General features: G+C 40.3%; 1 protein-coding gene and 1 long non-coding RNA gene across 6 annotated transcripts in view; both read left to right on the top strand.

Moving 5' to 3' along the window:
- The first annotated feature begins 222 nt into the window (after window positions 1–222).
- The window catches only part of DENND1B (DENN domain containing 1B), a 253,940-nt gene continuing 228,769 nt past the window's right edge, over window positions 223–25,393 (top strand). For all 5 annotated transcript variants that reach the window (XM_043520155.1, XM_038413141.2, XM_043520157.1 and 2 more), the window contains exons 1-2: window positions 223–794; window positions 4,052–4,116. In XM_043520155.1, the coding sequence (XP_043376090.1) occupies window positions 778–794; window positions 4,052–4,116 (82 nt within the window). In that variant the 5' untranslated portion in view covers window positions 223–777. The remainder of the gene's footprint in view (window positions 795–4,051; window positions 4,117–25,393) is intronic.
- Window positions 20,513–25,174, top strand: LOC122461245. The gene is made up of 2 exons (XR_006283112.1): window positions 20,513–20,551; window positions 20,681–25,174. It is a non-coding gene; the product is annotated as an uncharacterized LOC122461245 (long non-coding RNA).

Below are 25,393 nucleotides of genomic sequence, written 5' to 3'. Positions count from 1 at the left end.
CTCCACTCCTTTAAACCTGTAACAACCTGAGAACCCAGCCTGAAGGGTTTGGGGCGATGACGTGAAAAGCCCCCCAACCATGTCAGCCGTCTGCATGTCTTTCTTTCTCCACTGAACGCCTGATGGAGGAACAGTGCACAGGGGTGGGTTGGGGGTTTTTTTCCCCCCCCCCTCAATCTAGGGAAGCGTTCATTATAACGAAAGGAGAAGTTCAGGCGCCGCTCGGGGCGCTCAGAGGAAACGTGCAGGGCTGTGCTGGACGGGAACTGGACAGCCCCTCGGGGGGACACAACTAGTCAGAGCTTTTGGAGCAGCAGCGGGGGTCAGGCCGCGGAGCCGGGCCCCTGCCCTGTGCCTGCGAGCGCCGGCAGCGCGGGCTTGGGGCCGGGCCCCTCGGGCAGCGGCAGCGGCAGCAGGCCCCAGGCCGGCGCACGGAGCGGGCAGCCTCCACCCCGCAGCCTGTCCGCGGAGCCGGCCGGGCCCCGCGCAGGTGACACTGGCGCTGCTCCGGCCACCGCCGAGCTTCCTGCTTCCCAGAAGGTGCCGGCGCCGCGGCAACAGGAACTGAGGCTGGGAGGAGGCGGTGCCGCCGCTCCCCGCCGCGCTCACGGCCCGAGCCGGGGGAGCGGAGCAGCCGTGGGCCGCCGCCAGCCGCCGCCGCCGTAACCTTCCCCCCCCCTGCCCCGGGGCCGGCGCGTCCCTCCTGTCCCTGCCGGCCGGGCGACGTGTTTCCCCGCGGGGGGCGCGGAGCGGCCGCCCGGGGCCCGAGATGTGACCATGGCCAGCAGGATCAAGTGAGTGCCGGCGGCGTGGGGGCTGCGCTGGAGGGAGAGGGGAGGAGGGACTAGGCCTCAAAGCCTCCCCCAACCTGGCGGGGTGTGGGGCAGGGGCCTGGCTCTGCGCTGGGCAGAGACCTTCGGCACGACGGGAGCGAGGCTGTCACGGGAGCCCCCAGGGCAAAACCGCCCCTTCCCCGCGGGTGTGACACTGGCCGCCTCAGAGTGAACAGCTGCTGGCTCCCCACCCACGTCTCCATCCCGCAGTGGAGACGCCCTGCCATGAATCCTGCAGCCCGCCCCACGGGGAGAGCTTGTCCCCCCCTCTGCCTTCGCATCCTTTATTCCCAGGGAGAGACTAGAACACACGCTCTGTCTCTGTCCAAATGACCCCCCTTCAATCATCAGAGACTGTTCTACCTGCACCTTAAAGGGAGCCCCACTTGCTAAATCCTTCATCACCAGAGCGTGAGATAAAGGTGCACAGAGACTTGTAATAATCAACCCCGTGAGGGAGTGCCCCACCAGTGGGACAATTGACAGGCCGTTGTTTCTGTCTCCGGGCTCATACACATCATAACTAGTCCCCATAGAAGACAGTGCCGGCCTTAAGGTTTGGTACCTACTAAACTTCTCAGAAGAATGTCCACGGTGACTTGTTTGGGTGTTAGAACAATTGGGTTACAAGAACAATCCTGAACCAACTTTTACACTTCTTCTTTTTGTCTGTTTATTGTCTCTTTGTATCTATTGCCAATAGATGGTGATTTTTTAAAAACATATTCCAGCTATTTTACTTGATTGTCATATCTGAGAAAATGGCAGGCGAATGAGTCCTGGTTTTGAGGAACAGCTACAAAAATAGTGTGTAAAACTAGTAACATCAAAAGGGAGGTCGTTTATAAACAGTCTTCTAAGGAATCTAACAACAGCTTTCTATTTGATTATTGAAGAAACTTACTGTTTTTGAAGACATTAAGAGAATAATTCTATCTCGAGAATGTTAGTGTAATCCAGATGTGTTGACAAACTTTGATGAAGTAAATTTTTTTGTGATGGTTTGAAGCTCCTTGCCCATTGTAAATAGTCCCATTGATTTCCTTAATTCAGTAATTGATGAGAGGTTAAATCTGTATTTTGTAAACTGACAGTAATCTATATTTATGATGAATAAGTGTGCTGCTATTTAATAGTTATAATGAAAGCCAGCCTGACATATATCAGACTAATTTGACATATTTCTTGACACTTCTAAGTCTAAGTAACACCTTCTGTGTGGGAGAAGTAAACCTAGAACTTTCCTGTGGAAGCAGACTTTGTGGTGGTGTACTGAAGGAAGCCAACACATCTTCATACACTTTCTTATTGACTATAAATTCAGTTAAGAAGTTGAGCTCTGAAGTCCTAATCCTGTATTTGAGACACAGTTTTAATGGAAATGAACATGTTAAATCCAGCATTCTGATTTTCCACTCCCTTTTTAAGGAAGGGGGAAAATGAGTCAAAAGAGCAAACACATACCTAGGTTTAAATTTCATTTAACCCTTTTATGGTAGAGGGATTCCACTCTTCTCACTACAGGCTGGGTTCTTACCTCTCAATTTTGCCCTCATTTAAACGAGTGCAACTCTAATTAGATTCATTCTGATCTTGCTAGCTGAGGGGAGAAAAAGTGGATCATTTTCTTTTCTGTTACACTCCAGTAAATCTCTAGTAGTCTGGATTTACACTAGTGTAACTGAGAGCAAAACTTAGACAAAAACAAAACAAAAAACTCCATATGAGCAGAACTAGCTCATTCAGGATCCTCCTTTTAAGATTTTCCAATTGAATAATTTAAAAAGTGATGCAGGGAAGGAATATGATGTGGGAAGATATGAGATTGTTACTCAGCAGAGCGATATCTCAGTCTTAATATAAATGCATATCATCAATACTTGGTGACAAAATAAATGATAGAAAACTCATTAAGTAACTGGTGACCTCTGCAAGTTTTCTTCCAGTCCAAAATCCCTCTAAAACTTTTTTTAAAAACTTGTATTGAACTATCAATCTGTGATATATGCATCATTTTAGATTTATAAATTTTTAGATTTTAGATTTATATGCATCATTTTAGAAACCTGGGGCCCACTGTTGAATTCCTTACTTGTGAAAAACTGCTGACTTCTGTAGGCATTTTACTCAAGAAAAGAGTTCAAACCTGGGCCCTTTATGTGGTTACTTAGATAAATAATTGATATGGTGGAAGTTATAATATTTGCTTTTAATATAAATGGTAGATTGCTCATCAGAATGAAAATTTAAATGGTAAAAATAAATTAAGGGTTTCTTCTGAACCTAACATAATAAATCAAGAAATTACTGAAATGTATGAGTTTATTCTTGGTCAGAGAATGTTGTATAATAATGGCACTCGCATGTGGCTGTTCGGTTCAAATAATTATTTAAATTTAGGCTAGGGTTGGCTAATGAGCTATCAGACAACATATGCAAATACAATTATTAATTACTGGATTAATATTTTCTCACTGGTTGAATTGTTGTGTACAAGATTCAATCCTTAAACATGCCAATGGCAGTAACTTCTGAAGGAGATGGTATGGTGACTGTCAAGTTTCAGTTGGTGACCAAATATATTAAAAAAGATAAATGTGCTAATGGCTCAGTTTGCAGGAATTAAGATGGAAGCCTAATCCTGGTTCACTCTCTTCATAATTTAAAAACAGAAGTGGTTCAAACTGGCGAAGTGAAAAAGGCTATCAGAGAGGACCAATCTGTATACTGGTTTCAAACTGATGGATAATAAAGAAACTAGCAGCATTTTTTTCCATCCGTAAAGTTCAGTTTTGTAAAGCGAACTGTCAGCAAGTTTAAAATTGTATTTACTTCAACATGACTTTTTAAAATGGGGTAATGACACAGTGAAATAATTGAAGAGCTCTCAAACATATAGGACTACGATTTATCAGTGTAATCACAGAATTTTGATTTGTTTTAATAATCATCTAATTATCCTCAATTCTTGTTTCTGTTGCCTATTCTTTTTTGAAAAGTATATGAATATAGTACAGGTTGTGAAGAAAAATATGACTTCTGAAATCTTACAAAACATCCAAATAATTGAGATTCTCTCTCTCTCATTTTATAGTGTCAAATGGAGTGGACAGGATATAACATTATGGACACTGTAGAGAAGGCTTGATAATCTAGATCAGTATATGTGGTTTGTGACATATGTATGACTAATCAATTGACTTGTTTTTTATTTCCAGGGAAAATCCAGAAAGTACGTTTGATTTGGTACTCAAGGTAAAATGCCAGGCTTCTGAAAATGAAGGTAATGTACTCCAACTGTTGGCATTTATTTATAAAAACTAGGGATGGAAATTATCTTATTCAATTATTTAGTCCACACCCTCTATTTTGTCACCTCATGCTTTGAAGTGTTGATAGTGTGAAATTCTGTTAGTGCTCACTGCTATTATTCCAATTAATTTTTTCAGTTATTAATATTCTGATGATAGAAGGGCAAGCATTTTCAGCAGTTTATTGTTGATATTGTGGTTTGTGTTACATACTTATACCATTTTAATTCCTATAATCTTTCAGTCCATAAAATGTAGATTTAATAAGTCATGTCATTTTAGTGGTATGTCTCAGAACTGGGACTCGAATGCTTTGATTTCTCCCTTTGTCTCTTTGGAGCTTTTCTCTTAACAATCACTGTAGAAGAAAGAAAGAAAAAACCTAAGTAGCAGAAAATAACTTTTACTGTAGCAATTTTGGAATGGTGCAAATGTTATTGTGAGCTGACTTGAATTGGTATTAGCACTTACAAGCACACTGGTGAAAGAGATATGGTGCTGCAGGCGTACTAACAAGATCACAATCCTAATCAGTTATCTGAGCAAGTCTTTTGGTTGCAACTTGCATGTAGGAAAACATGTAACTTCTCAGGTTGAAGTTAAAGGGCTGACTAGAATTGGGTGGAATTTCTAATGAGGGACTCAACAAGAATGATGGCATTTGACTAGTTTTACATCTTCTAGGACATCAGTGTGCCCCTTTGACTTTATTTCCTATTGATTTTTCTTGCTTCCCATATTTTTCCTTGTTCACTTATTCTCCATCACATCCTCTTCTTTCAAGCACACTGTTGTATTCCCTATTCTAATAATTTTCCTTAACCCTTCCAGCCTCTCTAACTGCCAGTGTATATTCTTCCTCCCATTCATACCCAGGCTTCTTGAATTTATTGTCTGTTGCCAATGCCGCAGCTCCTACTCTGACTTCCTCCTGGATCCTCTCTGCATGGTAGTTTCCATCCATTTCACTCTCATGCAATTACCTTCATCGAGGCAGGATATTATATTCTGTTCCTGGTCAAGTTCTTGGGTGACTTCTTTATTTTTATCTTCCTTGACTGATCAGTTTCCTTCACACAGTTGGCTACGCTCGCTCCTTGACTTGCTTTCAGTGCTTTTATGGTTCTTTGTGGGTTTGGCTTTTCTTGCTCTCTTAATTGCTCCTCTTAGCAATTCCCATAGTGGCAACTTTCTGGTCATCTCCCATTCTCCTCCTCTTTTGCTATACTCTCTCCCTTGGTAACGCTCTGTCCAGTCTCATATCCTGAATGGTAACGAGACCCAGATCTATCTCTCCACACCTGATCTGTCTTTGCTTTGTGACTGTCTATCTGACATCTTTTTTTGGATGTCCAGCCACATTTCAACTCCTCTTCCCCTTCACCCAGGCTTGCAACTTTCATGTCATATTCAGTTTCTTTCTCCACAAGATATAGTCTGCCAATTAATCCGTCTGGTGCTTCCTTTCTGGTATCTTTAAAATCTGTCCCTTCTCTATTCCTACTGCCAGAAGCTTGATCCATGCTCTTGTCATCTCTTGCTTTGATTTCTACAGTGACTGTGCCTTTTCTCATGAGCCCCTTATGTATGGAGTATGCTCATGGCCTTGTGTGCCAGGCTGTTTTGCTCTTCTCATCTTCTCAAAACACATTTTGGTTACTCTTCTATTCCTGTCCTCACTCCCAAATCTTCACACATTAATATGTTTTTTTTTTTTTAAAAGGAAGCAACCGGATGGGTACTTACCAAGTATAAATTTTGATTTCTATTTCATATAGGTTCATATATCACCCTCATCACCATAGAATATGAACATTTAACAAGTGGTGCAACAAGCAACATGACTAACATCTGTGTGGTTCAGTGTCCCTCTCCCCAGGGGGAGAATTGTGTGTCCAGTGTAGTGGGGGCTTTTTGGTAGGGTTTGGTAGGTCTGATTATCCATTGTTCCTGACGGAGTTCATTTCACAGTCTCGGAGCAGCCCCTAAGAAAGCTCGATCCCTTGCACAGATGAGCTTTACCCGTATGGTCCCAAGTTTTTTTGTACCTGTTGTGGCGGTCTTTTAGATATGCTTGGCCCAAGCCTTATTGCTGGGAAACGAAAGACAGACTTTGAATTTGATTCACTATTTTATGAGGAAACTTTCGTAAAGAGCCGAGGACAGGTTTGTTGTGCTCACAGTAGCCTGTGTAGTGAGGTGGTGATGTGCTACAGTGTTCTGTACAAGCTGGGATTTCCTATGTGCTGAAGGCTTCATGCCCAGCTATATTGTATTGCTATAGTCCAGATAGGAGATGAAAAATTCATTTATATGAATAATTGAGGTCAGGGCACCATCCACTATGATGGAATGGAGTCTTCTAGACAGCTAGAGATGTTGGAAAGCATCACTTGTGGATGATGCTATGTGAGCTCTTAGCATCAATGAGCAATCCAGGAACCACCCCAAAACTCCCAGCTGAACTGATGAATTATGTGGTGTGCGCCTTCTACCAAGGGAGACTGCACTTTGGTTGCAGACTCTTCAGAGTGCTTTCTTCTGCCCACCTCTGTCTTGCATGGGTTGAACTTCAGGCAGCTGTTTTTAATCCATGAGCGGAGTCCAGTGCTTGGATGAGATGTTTGATGTTGAGTGGTATGGTCATATATGGTGATGGTAGAGCTGTGTCATCTATGTATTGCTGGCATGTAAGTCTCTCTTTTCTTACCAGTTCACCCAGTGGCTGCATGTTGATCTTGAATAGGACTGGAGAGAGAATTGAGCCTTCTGAAACATCACAAGTGAAAGGTCTAGTGGTTGAGGTGCAGTTCCCATCACCATTCTTAGGGTGTTACCTGTATATTATAATTATCATCTTTCCATACTCTGGGCATCACATTAGATCACAAACGCCTCGGGGTAGGGACCTGTCATTGTGTTTGCCTGCACTACTGTGAGTACAATAGTAGTGTGTCAAATAAATACATCTGAGTATTAAGACTGGATTTATTTAAGGAATTATTGTACATGTAACAAGAGATGAATGTGTAATTTCTCTAACACAGCTTTAAAAACTGAGCACAGGTTTGTTTTACTGAACAGGGAGCTTTCCAGGTCAGTTTATTATAAGGCTAACAAATTTGACAGTTACACTGTATTGGAAGACTTGTCTTTAAACAGATTTTCATGCTATGATAATGTTTTGAATATATAATATATCAAAACAACATCCATTCACCTGTTTCTTTGCTTGTGCCCCTTTCTTTCCCATGAAAAAGAATTGTGTTTAAATAGGGACTTTCTCACATCCCATCTGCTTCTTGTACTTGATCCTGCAGTGTAGTCATGGTTGAAACTGTGACATCACTGTCCTCAGTGTTGCTGTGGAAGTATCACAAGGACAGAATTATGATCTCCCTGCATGAGTGAGCAGCAGGAGAAGTTGAATGAGGAGGGAGAAAGACCTTAATTTGACCCATAGATCTTTAAGGTTTTCATTTCAAGTTTGTCCTAGAGTGAGCTCCTCTTTTAGGTTTTTCTGCATTTGGTTTAACCACCCTTTGTTAGCTGTGCTACCGTTCAAACAAACAAGTAAAAACTAACGCATCCCTGCTGTCTGACTATAAATAAGATAGTATTTTTAAATAGGATGCTGCACACCTGTACCAGTTTGTTTATGATGTGACACACAGTAATTTGCACTTAAAATTAGCACTCTCCAGAGATGAGTTTTGACAGATGAACATTTTTAAATAACCCCTAAAATATAACAACTTTTTTTTGGAAACAGGCCTAACAACCTTGAAAGTGTTTTTTTTTCAGTCATAGCTGAGCAAATACACAAACAGTGTCATGGGATTTAAATAAACTGTGAGATTGGCTTTTGAGGAGTAGTTGAATGATTAAAATTTATTGCTTCTATAGCCAAGAGGAAAATCCACTAAATAAATAAAATCCAAATGCATGCTATTCTAATTAATTGAAAACTTAATTCAATTAATACAATAGAAACTCAGAGTTATGAACTGACCAGTCAACCTCACACCTCATTTGGAACCAGAAGTATGCAATCAGGCAGCAACAGAGATACAAAAAAAAAAAAAAAAAAAAAAAGCAAATACAGTACAGTACAGTGTTAAACATAAATACTAAAAAATAAAGGGAAAGCAGCATTTTTCTTCTGCATAGTAAAGTTTAAGAGCTCTGTATTAAGTCAATGTCCGTTGTAAACTTTTGAAAGAACAACCACAGCATTTTGTTGAGTTACTACCATTCTTGTGGTGTTCAAAACTGAGGGTCTACTGTACAATTGAGAAACTCAAAATAACAGTATTTGATTTACTATGGACCTTTGTTTCAACCTTCATCATTTCACTTCAGGAAATACTTCTAGTATTTATTTTATTAGGGGGACAATGTATTTTCTGATGATGTAAGAATACAGACACAGAAAAACGGCCTTAGCCAAGTTGGAGTATATTGCATGTTACACTTTCAGCAGGGCTAACACTCTTGCTTTTGCCCAATAACTAAGAAAAGCGAGAAAGGACTTTACAGTATATAATTGCATTTGAAACTAAATGTTAAATTTATCAGATTGAGATAAACTCTAGTAGATCATCCACAGGTAAAATGCTCTGTGTTAGCATCAACTAGGGGTAGCTCGATTAGCACATGTTAACTGATCACTGTGGATGGGCATTTCCCCTCCCCTCAAGATGCATGTTAAGACAGCGTTCATAAAAATTAGACCAGTTTATGTGCAGCATGATTTTCTACATGGGCCAAGAGAACAGTGCTAGCGCACACTAGCAGCAATGAGGCTGTTGCTTGCATGTTTGAAGTGCAGTGTGAACATGGTTCTGCAGTAAATAGAGTAGACATGTTTACTTTATTTCTTAGAAAACTGCAAGATTGATTATTTCTGTCAGCATGTCATACCTTGACTTATTTGGCACATTAAAAAAAAAAGTATATGGCAGTAGAAGAAACATTTTTCAGCTGGCATTCTACATTCAGTTATCACTTGTAGAAACAAGGCATAGTTTGAAACCTGTCATTAATATTGTAGAATCTGGTATGTTCATTATATTATTCTAAGTAATGGTGTCAGTCTTCAGACTTTTATTTTTTAACTTATATTCCAGTGTTTTTTGATCTTCTTTCTGATAGAAGTGGCATGCAGTGTCCTGCAAACTTCCTCACAGTGGTAACTTGCACATGGCTGTTTTTTAGTTATAGCTGTGCTGCTACATTGAAACTAACTTTCTCTCTCTCCCTGGAGACCTTCCTTCATTTGAAGGTTATATGCTGCACCTTTTACTGCCATACCTTAGTGTAGAGGTTTGCTCATAGCTTAATTGAAGCTGTCTATTTGTCCACATCATTTCCTTATAAAAGACAAACAGATTTTTCACTATATTAATTTTACTGAAATGTAGCACAATAGGCAATAAAAATATGCTATTTTGAATTGGAAAGTCAGCAGGCCACAAGTTCTATGAACATGATAAGCTTTGAACTGTTGCATAGCAAATAAATTCCTTGAACTTGACCTCCAGCATATATATATCTAGTAGATATGGTCTCTAAACCATTCTTCTCTCACTCCTTCAGAAGAATGTGACTCAAGTTGACCCTTGTTCAGGTGACAGTAAACAAATTTCCACCCTCGTTCTCTCACCCTGAATGCTAAGTTTGATATGGTAAAAGGGGCCCAGGGTCCTTTAGGGGCATGAGGCTCCTGACGATATGCTATTTTAACCATTCAAAAATCTTCTATAAACCTAAATAGGTCTAGGAGTATGCGATTTTAGAAGAAGTTGCTTTAATAGTATAGATTGCTTTGTTTCACTAACTTAGTTTATCATTATTAATTCCAGTAACATAACTTCTTTTAGTAGGGAGCTGTGTCCAAAGGTTATATCCTCAAAGGATATCCTTAAATGTTTCTTTTCCTGTCTTAAGAAACAGTTGGGATCCACTGAACAGTGTTAAATGCTGACTGTCTTTTGTTCATTGTTTGTACAGCACCTAGCACAGTGTATTTCGGACTGATTTAGGCACTACGATAATACAAATAATAAATACAAATAATGTTAGTAAACCCAGGAGATTTGTGTACTCTTTATTCCAAGTGATGTTTGCTTGGAAAAGACACATTCAAAAATAATGAAATTGTGCAAATCTCTAATTAAAATGAATTTTAATATTAAGTGAAATGGTTAGTTTCACTATGGTCACGTCTACACTAAAAAGTTAAATTGACCCAGCTACGTGGCTCAGAGGTGTGACAAAGCCCTGGCTGGGATGATTTAGTTGGTGTTGGTCCAGCTTTGAGTAGGAGGTTGGACTAGATGACCTCCTGAGGTCTCTTCTAACCCTAATCTTCTATGATTCTATGAAAAATTCACATCCCTGAATGACATAGTTAAGCCGACCTAGTCCCTGCTGTAGACAGCTCTAGGTTGATGGAAGAATACTTCCTATACTGTTGATCTAGCTACCACCTCTCAGGGAGGTTGGTTAACTATATCATTGTAGTGAGGGGCTACACTGAGGAATTCAGCTGTGCTGCTGTATTGTTTAAGTGTAGACATAGACTGAGATCCCAATCCTGCAAGCAGTGAAATGCAGGTGGAAATCCCCATTGACTTCAGTGGGGTTCTGCACCAGAGTCTATGTTCATGGAGCTGCTTGCAGGATTGGAGTCTGTGTGCTCTGTTTGTTGGTATGTTGTCTTCCTCCCGCTGCACAGAGCTCTTCATTAACCACAAACACTCTGTGGGTGTAACATGTGCTGATCAGATAACTGTTTTCCTCTTCAGTTCCTTTTCAGAGCATGACTGAAGTCTGATAAAAAGCTAGTTAGATCAATGTAATGCACCAAGCAATCTGTAGTAATTTTGTTTTTTCAAAATACTTGAAACATTCAATAGAATACCCCATTATTCTGCAATACGGATATTTTTAACTGCTGGTTTTCAAGTGGCAGGGTACTAAAGAGACATTTACCTTCAAAAGTACTGATCTCTACATTTTAAAAAATTGTCTATGGCAGAAAGGTGAATAAAAGCAGCCACACACTTGTCCACTGCTGTCAATGAATTTGAAATAAGTTTACTGTTGAAAAATGTATTTGAACACTTTCTTAGCAGTGTAATTACTTGAGTGTATAGGTTATTATAAGACTTCAACCAAATGGCTATTAATATAAACATAATAGGTGTTTCAAATAAAGATTAAATACATAGTGTTTTATTTAAAAAAAAAATTAAGGCTTAGTTTGCCCCAATATGATGTTGGATAAAATGTTCTGTTGCACACAGGCCTAAAGTTGTATTATATGGTACATCCCTCCTCTAGACTTGTGTAATCTTTATGATTCTTGCTTCTACTGTAATTGGATACCAGCATTTAGGTGTATGACAAGTTTGCTTTTTAAAACTTGTGTCCCTTTTACAAGTTTTTGAAGTTTGTCTTTAGGTTTTCTTAAAAAATGTTTTTAGTAATATGGAGGAATTGAGATTTTTTTCATAGTTAGTCCTTAATTAAAATGTATGATGATGCTTGTGGTATTGTGAATACAGTATTGTGATGCTGCTTGTGGTAGCAGAGTGCTATAGATAATGGCAACAAAGCATTTTTGCATATGGAGTTTAGGTGTGCATGTTTGGGCTTGTTACAGAAGAATAAGTAAGCTGAATGTGATTATTGTAAAAATGTTTACCCAAAATATACAATATTTGCTGCAACGTTGTCATAAGTGTAAGGGCATGTTGAAAATTCACTTCAGTTGCAACAAATAAAAAGGGTTACTTAATTGTGGATCTGTCACTGTGAATATTTATATCAGGACTTAATGTTCTAGGAGATACATATGAGTCATTAGTTACTATAGTTTAAAGTGAAGGTACCTTTTCCACTGCATGCATCCGATGAAGTGAGCTGAAGCGCACGAAAGCTTATGCTCAAATAAATTTGTTAATCTCTAAGGTGCCATGAGTACTCCTTTTCTTTTTGCGAATACAGACTAACACGGCTGCTACTCTGAAACCTGTACCTTTACCTGTAATTTATTGACAGTGTAATTATAGCCATATCTAAAGTGAGTTCCGCTTCCCTTTAAGCGTTTGTTTTAATTTCCATTATTGAATTTTACAAACATAATGTGACTTAAAAAAAAAAGCATTTACTTGTAACCTGGTTCCTTTACAGTTGTTCTTAACAGATTAGGAGGATAGTTAACAAATCCTTTGTTTAATGAAGTATTACACAAACATTTTGAGGGCAAAAGCCGATGAATTGTGTCTGAGATTGTGCAGTATTTTCTAAAACCAAAGAATGATGTCCATATTGAACAATCTCAAGAATACAGACCAGAGGTGGTCTTAATATTTGTCTCATGTACATCACCAGGAACGCTGTCAGCAGGTTACAAATCATAATGATTTCATGAGTATTTTTTTTAAATTCCAATGACATCAAAGTGGGTTAATAGTTATATTACTGAATTTTCATTTATTTAGTCTGTGGGTGCTATGGGAATACAAATAAAAATTGAATTTTTTTTTTCAATTTACCTTTTAGGACACAGATTGGTGGCTTGACCCCTTTCACCCTTTCCTTTCCCTTTGACAGGAGTTTGGAGAAGGGAGGAAGTTTGTAGGGCCCACCCTCTCTTCTTCATCAGGAGTAATCGAGGGGATGGAAAATTGCTACTGTGCTCTCTTATTTTCTACAGTGCTCTTCCCACAGCCAAGATTATTCTTGGATGTGTGTCATGGTGGGAGTGGGGGAGCTGGGAGGAGACATAGGCCAGATAAGCTATTTATCGTACCCAGCCCTCATTCTCCACTTTGGAGAAGAGGTCTTTGGGGGAGGGTTGACTCCATGTCCATTTATAAATATGTGATCAGTTTGTAGGCAGTGGAATACAAGAAAAACACCTGATGGATTAGGAAGCATAAATATTAATTTGCCATGAAAAGAACTATTTTGCAGATTTTTAATAGGATTGCCAGTATGTATTTAAGTACATCAATATTAATATAAATGTGTGAGCCAAAGATAGCAAACTTATATAAGTAGGGTCAACCTATGTAAAACCTAGCAGTTCTTGCTTTTTTTCTGAAGTTGGATATCTGAGGTGACTCTGTTCATTTGCTAGCTTTTAAACTTCTGTGTTTAGAAGCATTAAAGAGTCTGACTGCATATTTTTCTCAGCTAGTGTCAGCATACTTTCCCCTCCCACACACTGCACAGTCAATCTTAGAAAGATAGTCTTCTCTAAGTTGGACTTCATTCTTAGAGGAGAGTTGTTACGCTGATAGTACAGTATATTTTGCTGTTAAAGTGTAACTTTAAAGGCCTCTCTTCCACTTTTGGTATGGACTTAAAATGTATTTTACTATAACAATTTATGATGATTTTAAGCTTTACAAATCCTATCTGCAGTCATAAGCCATCTCCCTCTGTCTCCCCACCCACTGAAGAGAGTGGAATGCCATGTTTCTTCTCTGATTCACAGAAGTGTTATTTTAATTTCTTTCTTTCTTTCCCAGCTCTGATGTTGTCCGGTGATGTCCAAGTGTGCCTATTGTAGAATTTTGTTGGGATAGGTAGTTTTATATATAAATCCAAAAAATAAATAAAATTATGCTTTTGCATTCTAAAAGTCACAAAAGAGACTACTATATAAGCTATTTTGCCAGTGCAAAGTACTGAAGGGTGGTGGTGGTGGGGTTTTTTTTTTTTTAAATAACTAAATTTTTTTTCAAAGCAAATTAGTGCTTAAAGAACTTACGTATATTAAGAGCAACTTGTGCATACTTATACTTGAAGATCAATGTATAAAGTAGTCTCTTCTTGCATAAAAGACCTTGTCTTGTGATAACCCCTTGATACGAAGAGTCAGGATTCTTTGATGTAAATAATCAGAGATTTTTCGTTGTTAGAAGCTTAGGTCTGCACACTCTAAGTAAACAACTGCTCTAACACTAAATTATTGGCTATAAACTTTTTCCCCTTTGCATTGACATTTGAAATAGAGAATTTTGGAATTGAATGAAAAAGCAAAGATTCTGAAGTTAACTCTGTTTTAGGAATTTAGTAAGCTCTTTGAGTGGGAGGGACTCTGTCTTACTATGAGGTTGCATACTGCCTAGCTCATTGGGACTTTGGTCTTGGCTGAGGCCTCCTAGGTGCTATATATAAAAATAACTTTGAAAAGGTGTTAAGTATGTATATCTGTATATTATGCCTGTGGAAGCTTCGAGTGAGTTTCACTAAGCTTGAAGTGATGGGTGTTTTTAGGGAGGCAACATAGTCTTGTACTGGGACTCAAGCAGTGGGAGTTAGGTGGTGTGGATTTATTCCTGCCTCTGCCACTGACTTGAGTAAGGCACTTGATTTTTCTGTGCCATACTTTCCTTATCTATGATATTACTATTATTTCATTTCTTATTTGTATTACTGTAATGTCTAGGAGCCCTAGTTATGAACCAGAACCCCACTGTGCTAGATGCTGTACAAACACAGAACAAAAGTCCTGCTGGAATGGGCATTTTTTTACAGGGCATCTGGCCCTTTAAGGGAAGCTGGGCCTGGCCTCAACTGTGACTGATAAGCAATCTGAGCTAGGAGATAGCTAAGGTGGTGATAAAAGCCAGCAAGTGGCTTAGTTGGGGTGGAGAGCTGCAGAAAGCAGGTTGACTCCTGTGACAGGCACTGAAGCAGGGTGACTCTCAAGAGAGCAGCTGATAAGTGTGAACCTGTGGGCAAGAGGGAAGAGCTTCCCTTTTGTTTTCTACCCAACTTTCCTGAAAAATTCCTTGGTTTTGAAAAAAATATTCAGGTTACTAAATTTTTACCTGGATTTTGCAAGAGCTAGAACTCCCCAACCAGGTACCTCCCTGCAGAGTCCCTGCTGCATAGAGGAGGGTAACTGCTGGTAGGCGGCTGCTGCTGCAGTGTAGGGAGCAATAGGGGCAGGGAGCCAGGTCCCTGCCCATCTTGCTTCCCTATCACCTGCCTCCCTGTCTGTCTTGCTTCCCCATTGCACAGTGGCAGAGTGAGATGGGCGGAAATCAAGGCAATAGACCCTGTTTACTTCCCCTGCTGGGCAGAGCTGCCTCCTGACCCTGGACCATCAGCGTGGCCTCACCTGTCTCACCTGCGCAATGGGGTAGTGAGATGGACAGGAAGCTGCGTTGCAGCAGCAGAGACCACCCAACCACTGCAGTGACAGGCCCACAGGAAGCACAAGGATCCCCTCACCCCTCCGCCTGTTCCCTCCTGTGAGTACAGGGCACCCCAATCTCCTTGCCTTCTGCTCTTTTGTCTTTGTTTTTTTACAGTTTTCACCTATTTTAATTTTTTTTTAAATAAACATTTATAAATTCCTGGGAAATTTTAAACAAAAACCAAAAATGAAGGGCCTCAGGGATATATAGCCCCCTTCAGAAGATCCTTGTTCAGGGAAAAGATGGGGTTTATATGTGGAACTTGCATTGAATTGTTTTATTATGAAGAAATAAAGCTGAACCATTGTGAAAGAGCCTGACCCAGATTTTAGGTATGGTGTCAGTGTAACCCGCACACCTTCTGGGTGAGGTGTTCTGTCCCATCTAGTTTCAGAGTAGCAGCCGTGTTAGTCTGTATTCGCAAAAAGAAAAGGAGTACTTGTGGCACCTTAGAGACTAACAAATTTATTAGAGCATAAGCTTTCGTGAGCTACAGCTCACTTCATCGGATGCATTTAGTGAGACCATTCGGAGAGAGTTAAATGAGTCTGCTTTAACTAGGAGCCAATTGCCTTTTAGCTCATGCAGTAGAGGCTCATGCACTAAGCTCCAGAGGGCCTAGGTTCGATCCTGCCTGCTGACGACCGGGGTCTGTCAGTGTTACATCAGTCCTTCCTGAATTGGAGAGGCAGGCCAACTGCTTATACACACATTGCCTGCTTTTGTAAACGACTTTGTGATTCTCTGTTGAAAGGTGGTGATATTAATACCCTGTACTTAGTGGAGATGGGCCTAAACCAAACTCTGGATCTCAACATGCATACTTGAATTTAGGGCTTCAAAATTTGAATGTGAATCAGATTTTTCCAAAGTTTGGGGTATCTAGATTCAGCCCATTATGAAGAGAAGCTCAGGTTGCAAACTTCTGTCTGAAAATGGCACTCTGTTTGTTCTACTGGTTGAATCTCTGTTAAAACTAACCCATATTTTGCAAAACCCCAGTGCTGTTAGATATAGCATCAGAATTTTGCCTTTGAAAAAGGGCAGTGATCATGTTTATTTGTTTTTCTTTTTTACAATGTACAACATGTTGATGGTATAGCCTGCTCTGCGTGATGCACTTGAATACCAAAATTACTTTGCTGTGATTATTGGAATTAAAACTGGAATGTGGAAACTGAGTATAAATCTATTATAAAGCACAGGAACGTATTCCGTCAAAAGGAGGAAAGGAAACAGCAACATTTTAAATACCTCTTTCTCTACTCTTCTTCCAGAGGAGGAATTCACAAATACTAAAGAATGTTGATATGATGCATATCTGGTTTGTCTATTGCTACCATTCTTCAGACTAGAACCTCTTCATGTTCTGCAGGCTAAGCTCCTTATTAGGTCCCTACTGATAGGTAAATCACACAGTGGGGTTCCCAGTCCACTGCTTGTTGATGGTTGCGTGTGCTGCTGGTCCAGTGCTGGAGATACTTACGGATGGGTGTCATTGCCAGGGCCAAATTAAGGCAATTCAGGGCTCTTGGCACACTTCAGATGTTGTGCCCAGGGCCCCCATCCTTATGCCATGGGCCTGCCCTTCCTTGAGGTGGCATGAGTTTAGAGTTAAAATGAACGGGGCAGTTTCCATCTCTTTGAGATATTGTTTTTAGGCTGTGAGCAGACTCTGACAGGGATCAGTTGTACTTGTTTCACATTTTCAAGCTTTTTTATGCGTCCATGAGAGCTAGAAACATGATGTTTTTAAAATGAATACTGAGCTTCTGATCTCATCTGCCTCTAGATCTGGGGCCCTTGAATGGGCCTATAGTGCCTATGACCTAATATGGCTCTGGCCATTGCAGTGTACTGGGTCTGACATTCTGTATGGTCTTTGTCCTCTTTCCTTTGCTCTCTATGTCCGTTTGTCTTTGTATTGTTTTTCTGAGTTTTCTTACAGCATAAAACAAAGAATAGTGTAAAATACTGTTTTATGTTATAGTGACTATTTTTTATAATTATCTTTGTGATTTTTTTTATATTGTCACTGTTTGGTTTTTCCTCCCTTCATACAAAAATACATTTAATTTACTTGCCTTTGTGATCAATAATAGGAGTAAATGAGGTTTATAAGCCAGTTTATAAGATGGTTCCTGGGGGAATTCTGCACCACTGAGCATGTGCAGAATGTATGTCTCCCCATAGATTTTTTTGCTTCCCCTGAGAAAAATAATTTTCTGATGGAGAAGCAAAGGGAAGCCATAAGAGCACTCATGCAATCCTCCCTAGCAGTATGTTTCATTTGCCCAGGGCAACTGGCGAGAGGTAAATCACTGTGAGGCTGGAAGTGGGACTGGGGAAGACCTAACTGGCGGCTCCTACCCTGAGCTGTGCTCAACTGCTAGTACCATCTGGGCTGGGGAGGATGGGACTTCTTTTTCCCTGCACAGCATGCGTGCCGGGTCAGACCCACCTCCAGATTTCTCTCCAGGCTGCAGGAAGCTCTGCAAACTCCCTCACAGCTTGCTTTCTGTGCTCATTAATCCTCAGCTGCAGGAGGAGGGATCCTTGTACAAGGAGTTGCTCCCCCATCTGCCCAACCCCTGTGCCTCCAGACCCTGTCATACCCAGACCCTCCTGCTGAGTCTCACCTCCTCCCCCTGCACTTAACCCCCCCCGATGAACCCCCACTCCCCCTGCATCTGGACTACCCAACGAGCCACCCGCACTGGGATCTCCACCCTAGCGAGCCCCAACTAGCTGCACCTGGATCCCCGCCCCACTCCCACAGCATTTGAACCCCCAACACCCAGACTCCCCTGCCGAGCTCTATTCTCCTCCACACCCAGACACTGCCTCCCGCCCCACTGAGCCCAAACCACCTTCACTTGGACCGCCATGCAGAGTTCCATTACTGTTGTACCCAGAACCCCCCAACAAGCCCCTGTGCATCCAGATCGCCCCGCATGTGGATCCCACACTGAGCTACTCACACCCAGATTGCTCCACATAGAACCCTTTCAACCTACACTTGGATTTCCCACCAAGCCCCTTCACTCTTGGATCCAGCCTGCCCGCACCTGGCATTGAGGGGCAGGGCCCTGGGGTGTTTCTGGGGCAGGCCTGGTCCTTGCACTGTATCAGAGTTGTGTGCAGTCTCACTGCTGAATCCATGTCTCTGGGGGCAGCTGTACAGTGATCTCCCATCTCTGTGCAGCCAGTGGCCTGTGCTCCCCAGTGCCATGCTGGAGCCTCCACGTTTATTTGACAAGTAACATTTGCAGAATTTTACAGAATTTTAAAATCTTGTGTGCAGAATTTTTAATTTTTTGGCGCAGAATGCTCTCAGGAGTAAATAGTGAAGTACAAAATATTGTAAAAAGAAAAGGAGTACTTGTGGCACCTTAGAGACTAACAAATTTATTTGAGCATAAGCTTTCGTGAGCTACAGCTCACTTCATCGGATGCATCCGATGAAGTGAGCTGTAGCTCACGAAAGCTTATGCTCAAATAAATGTTAGTCTCTAAGGTGCCACAAGTACTCCTTTTCTTTTTGCGAATACAGACTAACATGGCTGCTACTCTGAAACCTGACAAAATATTGTGCGTCCTGTATAAAGAATAACTACTTTTTTCCTTTTTTAAAGCTTTGTATTCAGAGGCTAGTATCCAGTGATTCATAGCCACTTTATGGCAGATCACATTTTGTTCCTAAACTAGTAGATGTCTTTCACTTAATGGGAACAAAGAAAGTGATTAAGTGGTATAGTTGTGGTGATCTATATCAGGCAGTATTGTTCCTAGCATTTAGAGTTGAGAATAGTAGTTAAAGATATCATGACAGTTTGTGGGAAACTCTGAAAAATACTCTTGTATAGAGGCAGTTTTGCTGGGGGTATATTTTCAGGATTTCTTCTCCCTCAAGAACACTTCCATGTAAACAGAATTTTAGTGCCTTAGCAATTCATTGGCTACTGCTTATTCCTCAGCTGAATTCAGTGTGCTTTGTCTGTCACTTCATAGTTAACTGCTAGAAGAAAATTATCATGTAACAGCTGATGAACCCTTCTGATGCTAGGGGCTTAATTCTGAAAGGTGCTAAGCACTGTGGCCATGATCCAACCAAGCATTTAAGCATGTGCTTAACTTTAATCACAAGTGGTCTCACTGCAGTTAGTGGGACTACTCACATGCTAAAAGTGCTTAAGTGCTGTGCTTTGGATCTGGGGCTGAGTGCTCTGCACCCTGGAGGATCAAGTCCAAAAATATTCACAACATCTAAATGTTGTCCATGCTAGTAGTAAAAACCAGTAATAGGAAATGCAACTGTACTAGTACGTGTAGTAAATAAAGAATTCTTGCTATTTTTTTTCCTTCCACTTGTTTTCTCAGTTCTGGCCTGTTGCATTGTATTCTTAGAATAAATTGAAATGTAGGCTCATGGGTTCTGGACGTATTGTAGCTTACAAATAACTATCAGGAGGCCATAAAGATTAAAAAAAATGCATGAGGTGATCAAAACATGGCTAAGGATCAGCAGCTTGCATAATTAACTGCTCATGAATGTGAGAGATTCCTTGACTGAAAAGAATAATTATAAACTGAACTGATAAAAGCTTTATTTGGATTCTACTGAGACTCCAGTACCCCTCATTACATTTGTGGTACCAAAAAAATCTCTGTGAAGCATTCCAAAATGTAATCAAAGAAACAGTATTACTTATTCAGAATAAAGGAAAAATATTGAAAATTTCATTTTGTCGGAATGAACACAAAAGGTAAAAAAGCCACTTCCCTCTGGGAATAAACTAAAATGTTGTTTGAAAAACAAAGTTTGTACTTATAGCAGGAATTTCTCAGGCTACTGCTGATAATGACTATCTTCCTTTTAAATCAGCAGTTATGTGATATTGAATTAGGAAACCCCTGAGTAAGAGCTACTGAACTCCTTTGTCTTGTATTATGTTGCTACTGCCTTCACAGTCCTCATAGGAAATTCACTGTTACATTTTGTATTTGAACAATGAAAAAATAAAATAAATCTTTCAATTCTAATGATCAGTTTGGGTAAGATTTTACCAAAATGGGCATCCAAAGTTCACTCACAAAAATATAAGATTAAATGTTTGGTCCAGAAACTCAAATGGGGAGTAACTCTTTTGAAATTACTGGAGATAAACTATTTTTAAACCAGGTTTCAGAGTAGCAGCCGTGTTAGTCTGTATTCGCAAAAAGAAAAGGAGTACTTGTGGCACCTTAGAGACTAACAAATTTATTAGAGCATAAGCTTTCGTGAGCTACAGCTCACTTCATCGGATGCCAGTTTAAGTGAGAGGAGAATCGGGGCCCCAGGAAGACACTGGAAGTTCATGTTTCTGTGAACTGATCTTTCATAAATTAACTTTGTACCTGCTTGATCTAGTCTTTCCAAATTCAGATGGCAAAAGTTATATCACAACACTTCCCTTTTTAGCTGTTTCATCTGTTTTAAAATACAATACAGTAATATGTAGTGAATTATTGTCAAGCAAATTCCATAAAGGCAGCATTGTATCAAAAAAAGCTGCCTAGAAGTCTAACTTTTTCACAGTTACTGGTGAGCTGCCATCTTAATGGAAGAAAAACTTAACTCCCTATGATTTATTGGATTTAGTCAGATGACCAGTAACTAGTCAATTTTTAGTTGGGTTTCACTTTTCAGATTGGACTTCCAGTGTCATAAAAGCAAGAAATTCTGTTGAACCCTATAGTCTGTTAAGCAGATCCTAATTTCAGCTACATCAGTGGAAAATTGGAATGATTCCAGTTAACTAGAGTTACATAGCTCTCTGACAGAATTTGATTCTCAGTAACTGACATTCTACTTCCTACCATAGCTTCAGTTTAAAATAATAATTTGGATGGGTGAAGTGGAAGCTGAATGCATTTACATTTATATAGGTCTTTAGACTGCATAAACATAGATTCATGAAAACTTGTTTAAAAAATATAAATAGTGCATATTATTTTTGCATGGAAAATAAACTGTTCTTTATTTCAGATTAGCCATAGTTACTTTGTAAAGTCCAAATGCATGTCACCTTTGTAAAGTCCAGTCATGTCATCGAGCAGACCAAGGCAATTTCTTGGAATAAAAGGAATTCTACAATTGAAGTAGAAGTAATATCATTACAATCATGATCCTATGTATAGAATAACAGTTTGGAGGTCTGTAAAATGTGCTAGTGAGATCCAAAGCATGACTAAAGTTGGGGAAAAGCCTTGCTTCAATGTATTAACTGATTAGTTTTTTTATAAACTATAGTTCTGTGCTATGTGAAACATAGGGTCATTTATTTGTTGAATAAATTATATTCTAAATAATGATCATGGTACTGATAGAATGCTGGAGAGCAGTAGAGAAAAAAACTGAAGGTTTAGCCTTACTGAGTGATATTAATTTTCCTTAATTTTCTACTTGTTGAATCATCATGGCTATTGCTAAACATTGGTAGGACAAGCAGATTTGATCATCTTATTTTACTTTCTCTTCTCTGCTTCTCTGTTACTATTGCTACATCATCTTCACTTAACTCCACAAAAATATGTCTGGATCAGTAGATTCTTTCCGATATGAATCATACATTCCCATAGTGCTGATTTATATTCTAAAGTAGTTGAATGGGTTATACAGTTTATTTACCTAAAAAAAAAAATTCTGTCCATTCTGTGACTGTAGACAACAAATGGGATATTACAAGCTTTTTAGAAAAATTTAGATTGCTTTATAACTCTGCCTCTCTTTCTCCCATAGTTCAAATCCTTCCTCCTCCTGCAAAAGAAACATTTTATTCTATGTCCATTGAGGGTGAAATTCACCTGTCATGTGGTGTGTTTTGCACTAACCAACCATGCCACTTAAACCCTGCATTAGAGCTGTGCAAGGGGAGTCTTGGCAGAAAGGCCTGACAGGGTTGCATTTACATCTCTGATGTGGTTGGGAAAGGTCTCTGGATAGATTGACATGGAAAGTTGGAGAGGGCCAATAGCTCCAACATCTCATTCAGTTTCTGCACAGGGGCAGTTGCTACAGTTACATGCTCTGGATTGGATCTAATAGAGTTCATCTTGCCAGCCTCTCCATAGTCCACCCACAGAAAACCCAAATACTTGCAGTGTATGTGGCTGGAGAATCAGGGTTCCCTTTGCTTTCTTGTTATGTGGTCTACTCTGCAGGTTTAGAGCAAACAAGTGGGAATGCTGGAAACCTGCAAAGTTCTCTGAAGCCATGTGAAGGAGGATGTAGAGCCAAAGCCTCCATCCTACTTTCTCAAAACTTACAGAATTTCCTCTGTATGCTATCCAGACGCGATAGATTTTTTTTTCCAGAGCTGGGATGGAACAGGAAAGTAGTTGCACTTTGGAGCAGTAGCACTCTGTGGATTTCTGAGTGGGAATCTCTAAGTAGCAGCATTAGCTCTCACAAAGGTATGACTACACTTGCCACTTAAAGCGCAAAAAGTCCCTTTTTTGCACTAAAACCATGGGAGCATCTACACTTGTTAATGACTTTTGCTGTGAAACTCAAAAGTTTCACTGCAAAAAGAAAACCACCTTCACAAGAGGTATACAGCTCTTACGCTGTTCTTTTTGCGCTGCTGTGAAAGTGAAGACATGTTCTAGTAGTGTAAACACCTTTTGGCCTCCGGAGGATATCATACAGTTCCAAAAGCGACCACTCTGGCCAGCATCTCCTCTGCTCTGACACACGGATGTCCGCCCCTCCCCCTGTAAGCCCCGGGAAGTTTAAAGCTGCCTTTCCCTTTGTTTGTAGATGTGGTGGGGAAAGCAGCCAGACAGCAGGAGGTTTTAAAAAAAAATGCCACCGAAGAAACCAGGAAGCAATGGGGCTCCTGAGACATGAAGCAGGGCAGCACGGGGCACTGAGCAGGGACCCAGAATGCCTTCCGCTCACCCTCCCCCTTCCCACAAGACCTATCGGAGAGCTGCACTGTGGGATAGCTGGCCTATAGCGCTGCTCTCATCGGTGATGGAAGTGCTGGTAATGTAAACACTCTCTGATGCCTGAGGAATTGAGTGAGTCCAGAAACCAGCGCTTTACTTTTACCGGTTCCCTATCACCGGTGAAACTTGCAGTGCAAAAACTCTGTAGACATATTCTTACTCCCTTTCTGTGGTATCTATTGCACACCTCTTTTGGGAACTGGGGCGGAGTACATGCATCCTATGGCTGTACAACTCCTGCAGGAGCCAGACTAGGGGGAAAGAGAAAAGCATTCGGTGCTGAGGCAAAGAAGTTAAAAGTAATTACATGAATGTTAATGTCTGAAGCAGTTACTTAATCAGAGGAAAAAAACTTCCATAAATAATCGACATTTTTTATTTTACCAGACACTTGTCTTCAAATAGAATATGTAATAGGAATTTTGACTTGTGGTTGGATAGACCAGGCACTTGTACTATCCTATTTTTCAAATGCTTGATAGCCCATTTAAACATATAGCAGAGGGAGAAAGCTGTATCCAGGCTCAAATGAATTTGACCCTTTAGGTGAGTCATGATTTGTCTTAACACTGAACTTCAGCCTGAAGTTAGAGCCTGCTGTAAGGTGAAATGTTGTGTTAATGTGTATTGTTTGTTTCCCATTTACACTTATGTAGGAATCTGGCCCACCTCTAGGAGCAAACCAGATCTACCCAAACCCTAACCTAAACACATATGGAGATCGTATAAATCAGGGAAGGAGCTTTATTTTTTACTTCACATCCCATAACATACACTCCTGGCTACGTTTCAGTTAAAGGATGGTGCATCTGGATGCAACTATGTATATATTATTGGGTTTTCATATTGAGGTCAAAGTTATATAACGCTTATGCTGCTATAGAATTGTTAATATATGTAAACATAAATCAAATAAAACTTCTTTGACAAACGATTGATTGGCAACCATTGATCCAAACTGGATCATGGTATATCATAAGAGGTCTAATCTGGTACCTAATGACTCCGTGTATGGCTGACAAGCCCAATTCAAGAGCGACACAGGTTTTACAAATTTAGTAGATCCATGTGGTCAAGACCTTTGATGCATATGTCTAGGCAAGAGTATGGAGGAGTGGAGGCTGCCCTAGACCTACCATCCTCCCTTTAGATCATTGAAACAGTGTCTGAAGGCCAGATGTTCAGTGCCTCAAGGGTTGTAGCTTCTGCCAGAGAGCAACAGATTGGAGCTGCTGCTCACTGCTTAATACGAGGACACCTTTCTGTCAGGGTGATGTCCCTTAGCCTTACTCCAGCCAAGGAATACTTACAAGGCAGTGGGGGCTAGGGTTTTGAGGCACCCTATATTCACCTTACGCTGAAGGTTACAACATTGTGGCATTTTACAAGAGCTACCCTGCCACAAGTAGCCCCGCCACATTGGCACCAGGGCCTCCAGTTGAATGCAGTTTGCGGTCATACCTAGGACCCAATAACAAATGAACACTTGTTAGTTTGTATAGGATGCATCACTTTTATTTAGTTAATATTTGTTCAGCATTTGAATATATAGAGCACTAGATACATGTGCTATGTACTATTAATATGATACATCTGTACTTGGAGACTAGATGTTAATCCAAATCCTGGAACAAACACTGACAACCTACTTGGAGATTAAACAAGTGACTATTTAACACTCACAGGATTATGGGAAGTAAGGAAGTACCTTCCTGCTGACTTATGTTCACCCCAATATTATTTGTTCAGGTCTTTGCAATGCACATTCCAACAATCTATGTCATGTGAATATAAAAAGCTATAACATATGGAGCAACAAAAAGAAAAAAATAGATTTAACTCTTTGCAACTCTACAAAAGATAAGCTCGATTAAGCTCATGCACTATGACAGAACAAAACCAATCCATTACTGGGAGTTGCAATAAAGTAATACCACTTAGAAACCACAGTTGGAATATAAATCAATAGACCTAAAGTTAAACAACGTTATAATATTCGACATGTAGAATTAGGTATATAAAATATTCTTAC

The sequence above is a fragment of the Dermochelys coriacea genome, chromosome 8, assembly GCF_009764565.3.
Source record: "Dermochelys coriacea isolate rDerCor1 chromosome 8, rDerCor1.pri.v4, whole genome shotgun sequence".
Lineage (NCBI taxonomy): Eukaryota > Metazoa > Chordata > Testudines > Dermochelyidae > Dermochelys > Dermochelys coriacea.
This window is presented reverse-complemented; position numbering and strand designations above follow the sequence as displayed.